We start from the raw sequence: 13,909 nt of genomic DNA on the forward strand, positions 1-13,909 counted from the left end.
TTAGACTATTGCTACTAGATGCCTTATGCAAATGACTTAGCTTCCCTGTGCCTCAGTTTTCTCATGTGTACATTGCTGATAATAGCAGAACCCAGTGTTGTTGTGGGGATCAGAGAAGTTGCTATCTGCAAAGTCTTTAGCACCATGCCCTATTAGTGATTAGAGTGCCTATTATTTTTCTGTGTACGGTTGTATCTGCGTGAGAATCTCTGAATTTGTGAATGTCTCTGGGTAAGTCTTCTGTTCGTGTGTGTATACACATATGTGCATATGATGTATCTATGTTTATATGGTCAGGCAGGCCTCTTGTCTCTGGGTGGAGCTTGCTGTTGGCCCAAACCTGGACGCCATAAGCCAGCCAGGCCGGCGCTAGGGATGGAATTTCCATTAAGAATTAAACAGGACAGCACTGGGAAGCCAGGCAGACAGAGGGGAGGGGGTCGAGGGGGGATGATGTTCCAGCTCTGAGCTCCCTTGGACAGCCTCAATTCTGAACTGCCTTGGAGAAGGCCTCTGCCACCTTTGCCTTGAGTTGCAGGCCTTGCTGGAGCCATGGCCCAGAAGGATGGGCAAGGAGAGAGGAGTTGCCCGCAGGGGCCTCCGTAGGGAGATTTGGAGCTGTTGCAGCCAGGACCAGAGCCATGAGACGTCCTCCCGGGAATGGAGAGGCGGCCAGCGAGGGTAGAGGCAGCTGGGGCCTATGGGGCCGACAGGAGGCCAGGAGGCTGAACTGTGCCGTATGTATCCGGGAAAGTGTGTGTGTGTGTGTGTGTGTGTGTGTGTGTGTGTGTGTGTGTGTGTGTGTGTGTGTGTGTGTGTCAGGGAATGCAGGGTGGGAGACATTCATACAAGTGCCCTAAAGGAACCTCTAGCAAACCACGTCTGTTCCTCTCTTGCTCTGAAACCCAGGCACAAAATTTGGTCCTGGAAATAAAAGATTTCTGAGGCTCTTGCCAGTATTTATCCTGTTTATGATCTAACCTCATCCCATTACTTGCATACTAAAAAATATCTTGGCTTTCCAGGTAGTTTTACATTCCTGATCTCATCTCATACTTTTAACACCCTCTGAGCTAGGCAGAATTATTATGATTGCCATTGTAAATACAAGAAAATAGAGTCACAGAGAGGTTAAGTGACTTGTCTAAGGACACACAGCTAGAAAGCAGTAGATGCAGGATGCAAAGTCAGATCTCTCTGAGGAGCAAGTCCAGACTACTTTTATTATACAACCCATCTACCAGGAACAGACTCAGAGAAGATTCTGCAAACCATGCCCATTGGAGGAAGGCCATGGCCCCAAAGTCAATGCCCAGCCATGTTGGGTGGCTGGGGCCCCAGCTCTTTCCCAGGCCCTGAGACAGACATGATTGAGATAGGAACTGAAGCTCTCAGGGGACTGGGAGTGGAATCAGACTCTCCTGGAGAGATGCAAGCTGCCGGCGAAGCTGGCTCATCAGAATGACTCCGGCACCCAGAGCTGGGGTTCCCAGAGAGCTGATGCAGTTGAGTTAATGACAGGAGCTGCGAGGTGTCCAGGGTCAGGGTGCATTTGTCCTTGTTAGCCCAGGGCTGGAAAAGGGAACAAAGGTATTGGCATCAAAGAAGAGGAGGCTGAGTTGGGACCTGGGAGCAGTCCTTCTGGCGTGGAGATGGAGCTGGCCTTCTTCCCTCTGAATGCCTAGTGTGAGCGTATTGATACAGTTTACATATGCGGGATTTAGGTTAGATGCCAAGGAGAACTTCCTGCCAACTAGAGGGTGTGAGCTTAGGAACGGGGTCCCCAGGGAGGCTAGGGGCTGACTTACCTTGGTGATCTCCCAGAGTGGGTAGAGGCCCTTCAGGCCCCACTGGATTCCGGGCAGGGTGGAGGGACTTGGACGGAATGACCTTGCAGCTTCCTTCGAATTCAGGAATGCAACATTCCTGAGCTTTTGGGTAGGAATCAGCCTTCTTTTCTAGACGTAGCCATCTGACACAAAGACATCCAGAGGGGAAGTCTGATGTGCCCCAAGTTAGAAGGAGTCTCAACAAACACGTCTGTGGGTTTTGGCAGGTCGGTGGTCTGGAGGTCGGTGATCTTATATGGGTGACTTAGCTTCCAAAGGGAAGCACCTGTGGTCAATAAACCCAGGCACATTCCAGGCTTTTGGGGACTGCTCAAAGTTTGGCGGCTCTGTCCTCAGAGCCTGTGAACCGCACCCAAACCCCTCCTTGTTTTGTTTCAGCTCCAAGGGAAGCGCTCGCCTCTCCTTCCCTTCCCCTCTCCAGATGTTGGCCTACGGGGCACACGTGGGCACCCCTGCCTCGTGGGCTCCCGGGTGCTTCCGAGCCCCGACTCCTGCCGGGTCCCGGGGTGAGCCAGGCTCTAATTCAGCCTGACCACGTCCCCATTCCAGCGCTCCCCGCACACCAGACAGCGACGTCTCCACCGCCAGGGTACCAAAATAGCTTCGAGGCCGGGCGGAGACTCCGGCGGCGGCGGTGGCTGACACGGGACCGAGGCTTGGCAGGGGGCGCGCTGTCGTGGAAGGTCCTGCGGCCGGGGAGTGGGCGGGCTGGGGCTAAGCGGGGCGGGGGCGCGGGGCGGCGGGCGGCCCCTCGGCTGGCCCGGCCTCTGGAGCCCCAGCTGCGTCCTGCCGCTGGCCACCGCGCGCACCCGGCTCTCCGCCCGCTCCCTCGAGGTGAGTAGCCCCCCTGGGCCGGCTGACTGGGGCCCTACCAGGTGGGCCGGCCTAGTAGGGGGCGCAGCGTGCTTGCGACTCTGGATAGTAGGTGTAGGAGTGGCAGTGGGCAGTGGAAGGGAGTGCCTGGGTGGATGTGTTAACATGTGGAACTTTCTAGCATGTGTCCCAGGGTAGGAGTATGAGTTCTGAGAGAGTATGTCCCTGTGTGTGTGTGGGGGGGGCACATGTAGGTGGGCCTGGAAAGTGCCCACAGGTGGCATGGGTGTCTCTTTCCTTACTTATATTCGTGTGTGGGGTAGGAAGGCTGCAGATGGGCTGAGAGAGGGCACCCGTGGGGACGGTTGACTGTGTGTGAGTGAGCCCATGAAGACAGAATAAGGATAAAGAGTGTTATCTGAACTCCGACTTTCTAGGGTGACCAAACTTGTCCCCAGCTGGGGTGCCTTCTCTGTGGGTCACTTTGGCGGCTTTGGTTTCTCAGGGCTGTGAGCAGGGAGGGAGCTCAGTGTCTTCCCCTGACACTGGAGTAGATGGGGCTCTGAGGGACCCCAATGGGCTGGCCAGGGTGAGGAGACAACTTGGGGTACCCACTGTCATGACAGAAGGAGCAGGAGGACAGTGAGAGTGGATGGACAGACCACACAGTTGTGCACACTCACAAACACTGAGAGGGCACTCACACCCACACACACACAGCTGCTCGTGTACATACATTCCTACACACACACACTAGCTTTGCATGCACTTCCAGTCAGGACATCCATGCACACACTCACGCACTTCCATTACATACACCTGTGGACAGTGACATGTATGCAACACGCGTAGAATGTGTATATGCACAGATATGCCCCCCCTGGCTTAATGTACTCTCAGCCTCCATATCCCCTTTTTGGGTCCCCTTTAACCTACACGTAGCACCTTGGACAATGAGTCCAACAGGCTGGCCACACTAGGGACGATCTTAAGTTAGGGACTTTGGCTGCAGGTTCTTCAGGGAAGATGGTAACACAATGCCTTTGGTGTTTCCCATTTGGTCTAGAACTGAGGCTGCCCACGTAGCCTGGGGCTTAAGGGTCTGGCCTTAAAAACAGCTTTTACCCTCTTATAAATGAAAAGGCCAGGCTTGCAGGCTGAGGCAGAGCACAGCACCTGTAATTTGTACTAGGCTCTAGTTTGCACTCTGGATTCTCCCTGCTGTAGAAAAACCATGAGTCTTCTGTGGGCTGGGGCCATGCAGTCATTTGACAGAGAGGGACAGTGAGTTGAGCTGGGCTGATTCTTTGTCTTTGGTCTCAATCAGTCCTGTTTTGAGTCTCCCATCTCCACTAGACTGGAAGGGCTGCCTTTGGCTTTGCTCCTCCCCCTTCCCCCAGTGGTTATCTCTTCCCTCTACAGAATCTTTTTCTCCCTGATCTCCTTCCTCTGGGGACCACTGGGGACACACTAAACAGTGCTTGGAGGGGTAGGTGACCCAAAATCAGGTTGTTGTTGTTGTTGTTGTTGTTATTGTTATTATGGCTTCTAGACCTTTTCCATCCAGGTCATTCTCCTCTGGACAGGCTTCAGTGGGGTGCCCAGACTTATGTGCTCCTTCAGCCGGGAAGTTAGAAAGATGACATTGACTTACCCTTACTTAGGGTTTATGGTTTAGTCCAACGAGTGCCTGAGCTCTCACCCCACCAAGTCTCCTTGTATGCGGGGAGAGATGATCTTCAGCCATTTGTTTAGTGGGGTGCAGGGACTTATTCTCCTCTGCCCTGGTCCTCAGCCTGACCCCTGGGGATGGTTCAATAAGGCAGGCTGAGGTCAGCCTGGCAGCCTTCTTGCAGAGTGAAGGAAGTCTGCACACTTTCCCCGGCTTTACCTTTTGTAGGGCCCCAGCCACCTTAGGACTCGAGACAAGACTGGAAAACTGGAGGACTCATAGTGACTCAGTCCTGATCTATTTCCCGCCCCCCCCCCCCCCGCCTCTTAATCAAATACATATACCTGCCAGTCAGAACTTCAGAACAACAATGTGGAGCATCAGGGCAACCCCACTAAGTTCACATAGTTCCAGTTTAAAGAGGAGAAATCAGATAACAGAGTAATAGTAATAATCACATGTGTAATAATGGTAATAGAAACATATGGACTGAATCTTTAAATGTGCTTTATTTCATTTACTTTTCACAACTTTCTTAGGTTAATAGTCCCATTTTTTTTTCCTGATAAGGAAATTGAGGCAGAGAACGCTCAAGGGATTTCTGTAGGTCTCCGTGACTCTTGAGCACATGCCCGAACCTGTGGGTTTCTCTTCCTACTCTAGCTTCCAGGAGGCTCTTAGTCTGTCATATTGCTTCAGCCTAGTAATTGTGTTCCTTGGAAATCTGGCTTGACTTCTAATTTCTGCTTTGACAACTACATAGTATACACATCTTTAAACGTAAACCCCCACATCCTTTGTAGAAAGAGATAAATAAATGAACAACCAGCAATTAAGCCTTTTATTTGCCTGTGAGGATGGGAAGCGTGTTGCCTGGATTTGTGGGGGGACAGCTCCAATTTCAAATATTTCACATTGTTTCCAAGCCATGTCTCAATTTTGGCTTCTGTATGTTTGGCCTTGGATTCATGACTATGTCTTGGGGCTATTCTTTCTAGTGGCTCTGAGTGATAATGCCTATCTCTGTGCTGGCTCACACAATGGGGATTGTTGAGAATGAATTGGGCCATTGATAAATGCCCCTTGCTCTGAGGACTTCAGCGCCCAGCGCCTCCCTGTCTCAAAAGAGTGTGTGTCTGGATGCCCGAAGGAGTTTGACCCCTGCCCTAAGCCTGGCCCTGACCCCATGGCCACCCCTTCTTCATGTGACCCTGTCTAGGCCCAGGGCTCTGCTGGGAGGTCTGTGTCTCTTGGACTTGAGCTCTGCCTCCCCCACTCTGGACCACATGGTCTCCGATCATGATGGCTCTTCTATAACCAGAGCTCAGGATGAGGAGTCTGGACTCTGAAATGTGGAGGCTTTTCTGCTCCCTTTCCTGGACCTGTGCAGGCATAGATAAATGCTCACTTTTTTCTCCTTCCCAATGAGGGGGTTTCAAGTCTACCAGGTGGTGAGGGCATCATTTGTCACCTCTTATCCATAAGAGATGTTGGGTCACTAGGGGCCTCTGTATGCAGGGCAGGGCTCTGGCTGCTTTGAAAGTTGGTGAGACTTCTAACTAACTGACTCCAAGACTGACCACTTTACCCTGCCCTATTAATGTCTGACAGGGGGAGCAGTGGGGGGGGGAGTGTTTAGTACTAAAGAATGATTAAAAGGACTCTAATGGCAGGCTTTCAGGCACTGTATTGGGATTCTGCTTCTCTATGTATTAAGTCACCAACCCCTCCGCCCCCCACATGCTGGTGGCTGTTGTTAACTACATTTAAGACTGAGCCTTCCCAAAACGTTTGGTTTCAAAGTGGAAAAGAGGAGTCATTGGCCTGAGGCGTTGGGAAATACCTGGTGCTGGGAGATATGCTGGGGAGGAGCAGTGGGGAGGGTAAGGCAAGTGGTTTCCTCCTTCACTGGTAAATGTCATCTCAAAAAGGTAAGACAGATTTGATTGTGTCTCTGGTAAGGATTTGGGGTGTTCTCAGGACTTTTAGCTCAACCAAATGTGAACAGACTTAAAATCCAGCAAGAGCCTGTGGCCAGCCCAGCAGTCAGAGTGGCTGGGGGAAGTCTTACGCAGGGTTGCTCCCATTTGTTTACTACCTGCTAAAGGCCAGCCCCTTGTGGGTTCTTTGCATCTTTTGTTTCATGAAACCTCTGGAACAACCTTGTGAGAGAGGCGCTCCTGTTTTAAAGATAGGGCAATGGAAGCACAGTAAGGTTAAGTAGGAGCTGGTCATGAGGCCATCCCAGGTCTGTCTGCCGTCAGGGTCTGTGGTGAATGTCTGCTGACCATTCCCCCAGTTCTAAAGCTCTGAAAACAGGAAAATCCACCCCTTGGGGACAACTGGGGAAGGGCTAAGGGCTTGACGTCTCTGACTCTGGGACTTGAACATGAGCATCCTCAGCCTTACCAGTCTCAAATGGAGACTGCCATGCTGTGGGAAGCAGGGGTGGGGTGGGGAGGTCTCTTGGATTTGGCAGGGATCACACCCACTCTCTTGGGGTGGGCAGCGCTGGGCCTCTGTGGTTCCACTTCTCCCCTGGATCGGTCTCTGCCTAGGGAATGGAGGCTCCCCTGGGACTCTGTGATCCAGCCAGCTCAGTCTCCCTCCCCCAGTTCCAGGGTCCCCTTGATGCCAAGCTCTGGGGGAGTCTAGGATCCGCCGAGGATGTCTCTGGGCAGACCAGACCCTATTTGGCATGATGCAGTGTCTGTAGACATCAGCAGTTTGGCTGGGTAATTGTGCGTAGTGTTCACTTTCTGCTGGAGAAATGGAGGTTTTGTCTTACAACCCAAATATCCTGGGTTTGGAAACCATGTAAAATACAGCCTGTGGTCTGGGAGTGTGGGCTGCACTATGAGCCTGTGTGTGGTGCTGGTTTAAAGGACATGGTTGAGAGACAGAATGATGGACTCAGGCTGTCTCCTTGCCCCTGATGGAGGATCAGGGGAGGGCTGTACATTCCAGCCATGTGCAGAGAAAAACAGACAGATCTGACCTGGAGTCTCAGTTTCCCTATCTGTAAAATGGGGTTCCTTATAATGTTAGGGTGTTGCTAGTGCTAGAAAGTTTACTGAAGTGTAGTATATGACATAGAATAGGGGAACCATGAATGGCATATATTTCCTGCGTATCCCCCTCCCTTTCTGGGGAAGAACACCAGACTGATTGGCAACAGCCCTGGACTCCAGCTCTAGCTCAGACTCTGTGTTATCTTACTTTCTCGGGGCCTCACTTTCCATGTGTGTAAAATAAGGGAAGAACAAATTTCTCTCACACTCCGTGGTTTTTGAGGATAATGAAGTCAGGGGGATCTCTCAGAAGACACAGAACTCTCAGTTACTATTATTCACTTATTCATACCACACATATTAATTGAGACCCTGGGGTGTGCCAGGATCCGAGCAAGGCACAGGGAAATGTGAGCAGGGCATATTCTGGTCTTCCAGCTGCAGTCAGATCATGTGGCTTGTGAACAGTAAGCAACAGGCCTGTCTGTGGGACATGATTCCAGCAGCTACAGGACTCCTTGCCATATCAGAAGAGGACCTAACTATCTTCTCTTACTAGGGCAAATCAGAGAGGCCTTCCCAGAGGTGAAAACTCTTGGTCTGGATCTTGAGAGATAATAGGAGGTTTCTCGCCCTGGAACTAGCCATTTCTCCAAGAAGCTCTGGATCCTTTTAGTGGAGAATGGTGTTTAGAAACCAAATTCTGGGGCAACGTGTGCTCCTTGCTTTGGGTGTGTCATTGCTTTTATGCCCTCTTAGCAAACAGAGCTAAGACATAGACCCATATGTCCATATTTATTTCTATGATTAAAAGTACAAGAAATTATTATCTATTTTTAGAAAGGAAGAAAACCCCACGAGTGACTGAAATAGAGAGTAGTAGCGTAAGGGTACTTTAGATTCAGTGGTCAGAGAGGGCCTCTTTGAGGAGATGATATTTCGTGAGAGCCTGGAGTTTGTTTTAATGACAGGGACCTTAATTAAGACAAGGTGGAGAGGAGGTAGAATCAGGTGACCAGTCAAATGCAGAAAGGGAGGGAGACAAAAAAGTCAAATGGACTCTCAAACTCAGCATGTCCGAAAAGGAATTTCTGTGCTCTTTCCCTGTACTATCCCATTCCTGTGGGGTCCTCTTCAGATATGTCAGATCTCCTTGACAAGCTCCTTCATCTACACAGCTTAATACATCAGAGAGTGCTGGCAATCCTCCTCAGCACCTCTCTTCCCTCAGAGCCCACGTCCCATCCCTCACCAAGTCTGGTTGTTGTTCTCTTGTAAATATCTCTGAAATTCATCACTTCTCTTTGTCCATTTCCACTAGGATCACTCTGGTTCAAGGCACCGTTTTCATCTTTCTGGAATACCACAGGAACCTCCTAACCGGTCCAGCTATATCCATGCTAGCTCTCTCCAATTTGTTGATTGCAGAACAGCTAGAGTGCCTTTCAAAACCCAACTTGTTAATGTCATTTCCCTCCTTGAAAATTTTTCAGTTGCTTCCTGTTGACCTTAAGATAGAGACCACACACTTTAGTAAGTCCTACAAAGTCTCATTTGTCCAATGCTACCACCATCCCCTGTGTCTTCCTATCCAGCAACCCCCTTCCTTCCTTCTGCCATGCTGGTGTAGTCTCAGTCCCTTGGGCTTGTCAGACTCCCTCCTACCATTGGGCATTGCATTTGCTGTTCCTCTGCTTAGCACACTCTTCCTTCATGTCTTCACATACTGAATTTGGACTTATCTCTTAGTTTGTAGCTCAGCTGTCCCTTCTGTGACCTCCACGACTATGTCAAATCCCATTTTGTAAGGCTTTAAAATACCATTTACCTCCTTCAAGGGTTTATCACAGTTGTAACTTCACCTTTATTTATAATTATCACATGATAATTAATGTCTGTTTTTCCTATTAGATTATGAGTTCCATGAGTGCTGCTCATTGCTTGGTCCTAGCAGTTAATATGTTACTGAGACATGCTGCAAATATTTGTTGGATGAATGAATGAATGAAGTTTTATCAGCTGAGCACCCAGGTAGATGGTGGTGCCATTCAGTAGAATAAAAATTTTAAGGAAGAAGTAGATTGTGGGGGGAGGGAGATAATTCATTTTAGGACATATGGCATTTGAGGTGCCTATCAGCCCTTCCCCCTCAAAGATCTTACCATTGTTTGGGCAATACAAATTAGACTTGTCATTTAGCAGCTTTTGCAGGGGGTACTGGTGATAGATGACATCTAATTCTTAGAGGATTTTAAGGAGCTCCCTGGAGGAGGGAGCTAAGTCACAAGGCATTCCTGAGCTGTGGCTCACCCATCTACCCTGGTTTGTAGAGGATACAGGAGATCTGAGAGGCCTCCAGGTGGTCCTGACTTGGCTCCATGGCTGCTTTTTTGAAGGATCTTAACAAACTTATGAAGTCTCCTTGGAGCTTGAGAGTTATTTGCATGATACGTGGAACAGGAGCTGACAGTCTTCTCCCCACCCCGAGGTTGTACTAGACTTAGGCCTACAAGAGCATTTGGAGAGTCTTACTATAAGCCCAGGGAGCCATCCTTGCAATGAGGCACTGGGACAGATAGCCTATTCAGTCACTGTGGCTCACTGACTCTTCCTTTCCTCACTCACCCATTCAATGATCTATTTGGTCTTCACTTAAGTCACTTACTCCCTTCACCCTCCTTCAACACTCACCTGTCCAGCCACAGACAAGGATTTATGTTGGGTTTTTAGAGGGACTCAAGACTGGTGAATCGCAGTCCCTCTTCTTCATCCTTCTTTCACATGGTTCTCACACCTCAGAAGCTCAGGCAAAGAGACCATTGGGGTGGAGAGTTGTCACTGTGCTGTTTGAGGGCCATGTGTGATTGCAGGTTGTTAACAGGAAGAAAGGGAGACCAGAAGCTGCCACGATGATTGCCCTTCTATCTCACTTTTTATTCTTCTAGTGTCCTGTCCCCCTTTTCAGTGTGATATGAGCTTAGGAATTAGGCTCCTCGATCAGATAAATGGAAGGTGGTAGCTGGGCTCTGCAGAGGTGCTTGGGCCTGAGGTCCAAAGGGCCAAGAGAAACAAAGCTCCATAAGAGTTCCACCATGGGAAAGAGGATGCTTTTGTTTTCTTCTTCATCTTCTACCAGAACTGTGCTTTTAGCCTTGTGGAATTTGCAGAGAGGCTGGCAGGAAGAGGGAAAGCAGGATTTTACAATGTGGCCTTATGAAGCAGGCAGTAGACTAATCCTGGCCATATCCTCTCCAGAAGATGTCTTTCAGTTCTCTTAAGTTTTCCATTTACAAATAACCCCTAAGAATGTGTGCTGTCCATCTGCTGTAATATTGGACAGGGCTAGAACTGAGCAGACACAAGACAATGTCAACCACATCAGACAAAAATGTCTTAGAAAAATGCCCGAAGGTGTCAGGGATCTGTTTCGGACCCATTCACTGAATCCCTCACTGATCCAGCCAGCAACTATCCACCTAGTACCTCCTCTGTGCCATGCATTGCTCTAGACACTGGAGATACAGCAGTGAGCAAAACACATGTTCTTGTAGAATCTGCTTCCTGGTGTGGGAAGATGGACAGTAAGCAGGTTGATATACAGCATGTAAATGGTCCTGAGCATTGTGGAGAAATACAGCAAAGGCAAGGGAATCCCAAGTGTGGGAGAAGGTTTATGTATCTATACAGGGTCAGATGGTTTTTTTCTGATGAGCAAATATTTAACCAGAGGCCAGGAGGAAGTGAAAGGGCAAGCTGTGTGAATATTTGGGGGAGGAGAAAGGTGGAAGTCCTGATGAATGCTTGAGGAGCATGAAGGTCCATATACCTGGAATGAAATGAAAGTCAAAGTGTTGAAGTCAGTGCAATCATTTGGTGAGGTCACGAAGGCTATTGGAGAACTTTGGCTCTTAATCTGGGTGATACATGTGGACATTGGAAGGTTTTGAGTAGAGAAATGACATGCTCTGGCTGCAGGGATGGCAATTTGATGAGAGTAGGCAGGAAGGCAAGTTAGGAGCCTATTGTAGTAATGCAGTTGAGAGATTGTGGTGGCCAGGACGGAGGTCCACTTACTCATTTATTTCTCCATCCATTTCAGTCTTTCTTTTACCAGTGTGACATGGCCTCTGTCTGAGGCTTTTCATCACTGTTCATCCATTCCCTTGTCCCTCCATCCTCTGTCCAGCTATCTTCAAGGCAAGTCTTTACAAGTCTTTACCGGTCTTTAGTAAGTCTTTACCTGCCGCACATAGAGCATTATGCTAAAGGCTGGTTGATTGGAACGTATTCTTCAAGGATTTGGACCCCAGCAGGGGGTGCTAGATACACCCATGGGAGATCACCAGTCAGTTAGAAAACCAAGTGGGCCCTGGCAAGCCCAGAATGAAGCATGTCAATGCTTCAGTATTTTGGATGCCTTGTGGTTTGGGGAGTGTGAGTATACTTCCAGGAGGAGGCCACATTTATGCTGAATCTTGATGGGTGGGGGCAGCAAATCAGTTCTGAAGAATAGCAGGGAACTTGCTCTGTGGCTTGAACATAAAGGATGGCGGGGGGAATAAAGGGTGGTAATGCCAATTGAGGTGGGGTGGCCTGGACGCAGGGTCTGGGGAGTCATGAGAGCCAGGCTAAGGAGTTCAGACTTGAGTTAAGAGATATTGGGGAGGGGGCGCCTAGGTGGCTCAGTGGGTTAAAGCCTCTGCCTTTGGCTCAGGTCATGATCCCAGGGTCCTGGGATTGAGCCCCACGTCGGGCTCTCTGCTCAGCAGGGAGCCTGCTTCCTCCTCTCTCTGCCTGCTTCTCTGCCTACTTGTGATCTCTGTCAAATGAATAAATAAAATGTTTTTTAAAAAAAGAGATAATGGGGAGACGTAAGAGGTTTTCAAGGAGATATTATGAAAGCTGTATTTTAAGGGGCTGAAACTAACACTGGAATGACTGGGGTAGGCTGGAGGCCAATAAGAAAATAATTGCCTTGTGCCAGCTTTCTTAGCCATATGACCCATAGGTTCCTGAGAGTGGAGAGACTGTTGAGGTGGCCCCCAGGTGCCCAGTGGGCAGGAATGCAATGATGTGGGGGCTGTAATGGCCAATGATAGCAGCAGGTGATGTGAACAGCTATCACTGGGACAAATTCTAGATGTCTCTGGTAACTCACCTTTGAGCAAAGAACATAGAACAAGCTGAGTTGTGGGCAGAACAATCTGGAGAAGAGTTTGGGTCTGGCTTCTGGCCATGATGACTTTTGTAGAAGCTTCTACAAGAAGCTTCTACAAAAGGAGGGAGGGGGTCATGGGATTGTGGGAACATAAATTTCAGAATAGAAGTTCGTCTAATCCACTCCCCTCCTCTTCCAGATAGGACAATTGGCAATTGGTCCCCAGAAGGGACATAAGATGTTTAAGACCATATAGAGCACATGTGGCAAGAGAAAGGTCAAGCATCTTATTTGAACTCCTGTTGGGGGAATTACTAGATTGAATTATACATTTATATATTTCTTTCAATGGAAGAGGAAATTCTAAGAAAAAGAAAATTGTTTTATTCATTTACTTCTCTGTCATTTAGCTGGGGCCTGATACAGAGCAGATGCTCTGTCCACACCCCTGCCCCAACCATGACCATACCATCTTCCCTCTTGATCCAGACCAAGAAGGTGTTAGACAGGTCTCAGGCTGGGCCAGAGGTAGGCTGCCTGCCGATAGGGATAGAGCCTGGTTCTGGATCCCTCATGCACTCATGTGGCCTGGCCTGTGACCATTTCTACTGCAGTTGTACTCAGAGCTCTTAGCAAAGGCTCACTGGGGACCATGGGTGTGAGTGAGTAAAGGGGGTGGCTACCCATGAAAGTGACTGCCGAGAGGGCAAGGAGACGGATGTGTAATAGGCTGGGGTGTCCCGTGCCTGAGGTCATTGCAAGAGACAAAGTCCCTGCCCAGCAGGAGATAGAGAGCCTCCCCTGTGGGAGTCAGCCCCCACATAGATACCTGGGATGCATACTTGGGACACAAGTCCAGAGTTGGTCTTGTCTGAGGCTCAGCCTCCAGAGACTTCACTAGACCCACTTATTTGCTTTTCTGTTGTCCCAGCCAGCTAGAAGCCACTTCCTTAAGAACATGTCCTCTCACCACAGCATGCAGAAGTCTGCAACTTGAAGGCAGGATTACAGATGGAATTGTCCTTTGACACATTCAGGATCCTAGTCGGGGAGGGCTGAACAGGAGACAGTTTTCTGAAGAGTCTCAGGGATTTGGGCCATAGCTCCAGCCAGCCCAGGCCCTGTGGTCTCGGTCAGTACTGGGTTTGTAATTGGTTCTTAAGCCTTGGTCAACAGGTTCTGTTTGTCTTGTACTGTGGATTTGGCAAAGGGATTTCCACACGGAGGAGAGTGACTTATCCTCATGAACAAACTGAACTTGCAGATGCAGGAAAATAAGTGCCCCCAAGTTCAGCATCCCTCAGTGAGTACCCTGGAGAAGGCAGTGGCATTTTTTTCAGGTGACAGGTCATTACACTCTCTCTCCAAGGGGGCATTGTGGGCCAGAGTAGACCAGCATAGCATC

The 13,909-nt window shown here is 49.3% G+C and overlaps 1 protein-coding gene across 2 annotated transcripts in view; it reads left to right on the forward strand.

Moving 5' to 3' along the window:
- Positions 1–464: 464 nt before the first annotated feature.
- The window catches only part of INSC (INSC spindle orientation adaptor protein), a 128,166-nt gene continuing 114,721 nt past the window's right edge, over positions 465–13,909 (forward strand). The window contains exon 1 of one of the 2 annotated variants that reach the window (XM_047693998.1): positions 465–737. In XM_047693998.1, the coding sequence (XP_047549954.1) occupies positions 642–737 (96 nt within the window). In that variant the 5' untranslated portion in view covers positions 465–641. Of the gene's footprint in view, positions 738–2,391; positions 2,685–13,909 lie in introns of those variants that run through there. The other variant, XM_047693999.1, reaches the window with a different exon arrangement.

The sequence above is a fragment of the Lutra lutra genome, chromosome 10 (assembly GCF_902655055.1).
Source record: "Lutra lutra chromosome 10, mLutLut1.2, whole genome shotgun sequence".
NCBI lineage: Eukaryota > Metazoa > Chordata > Mammalia > Carnivora > Mustelidae > Lutra > Lutra lutra.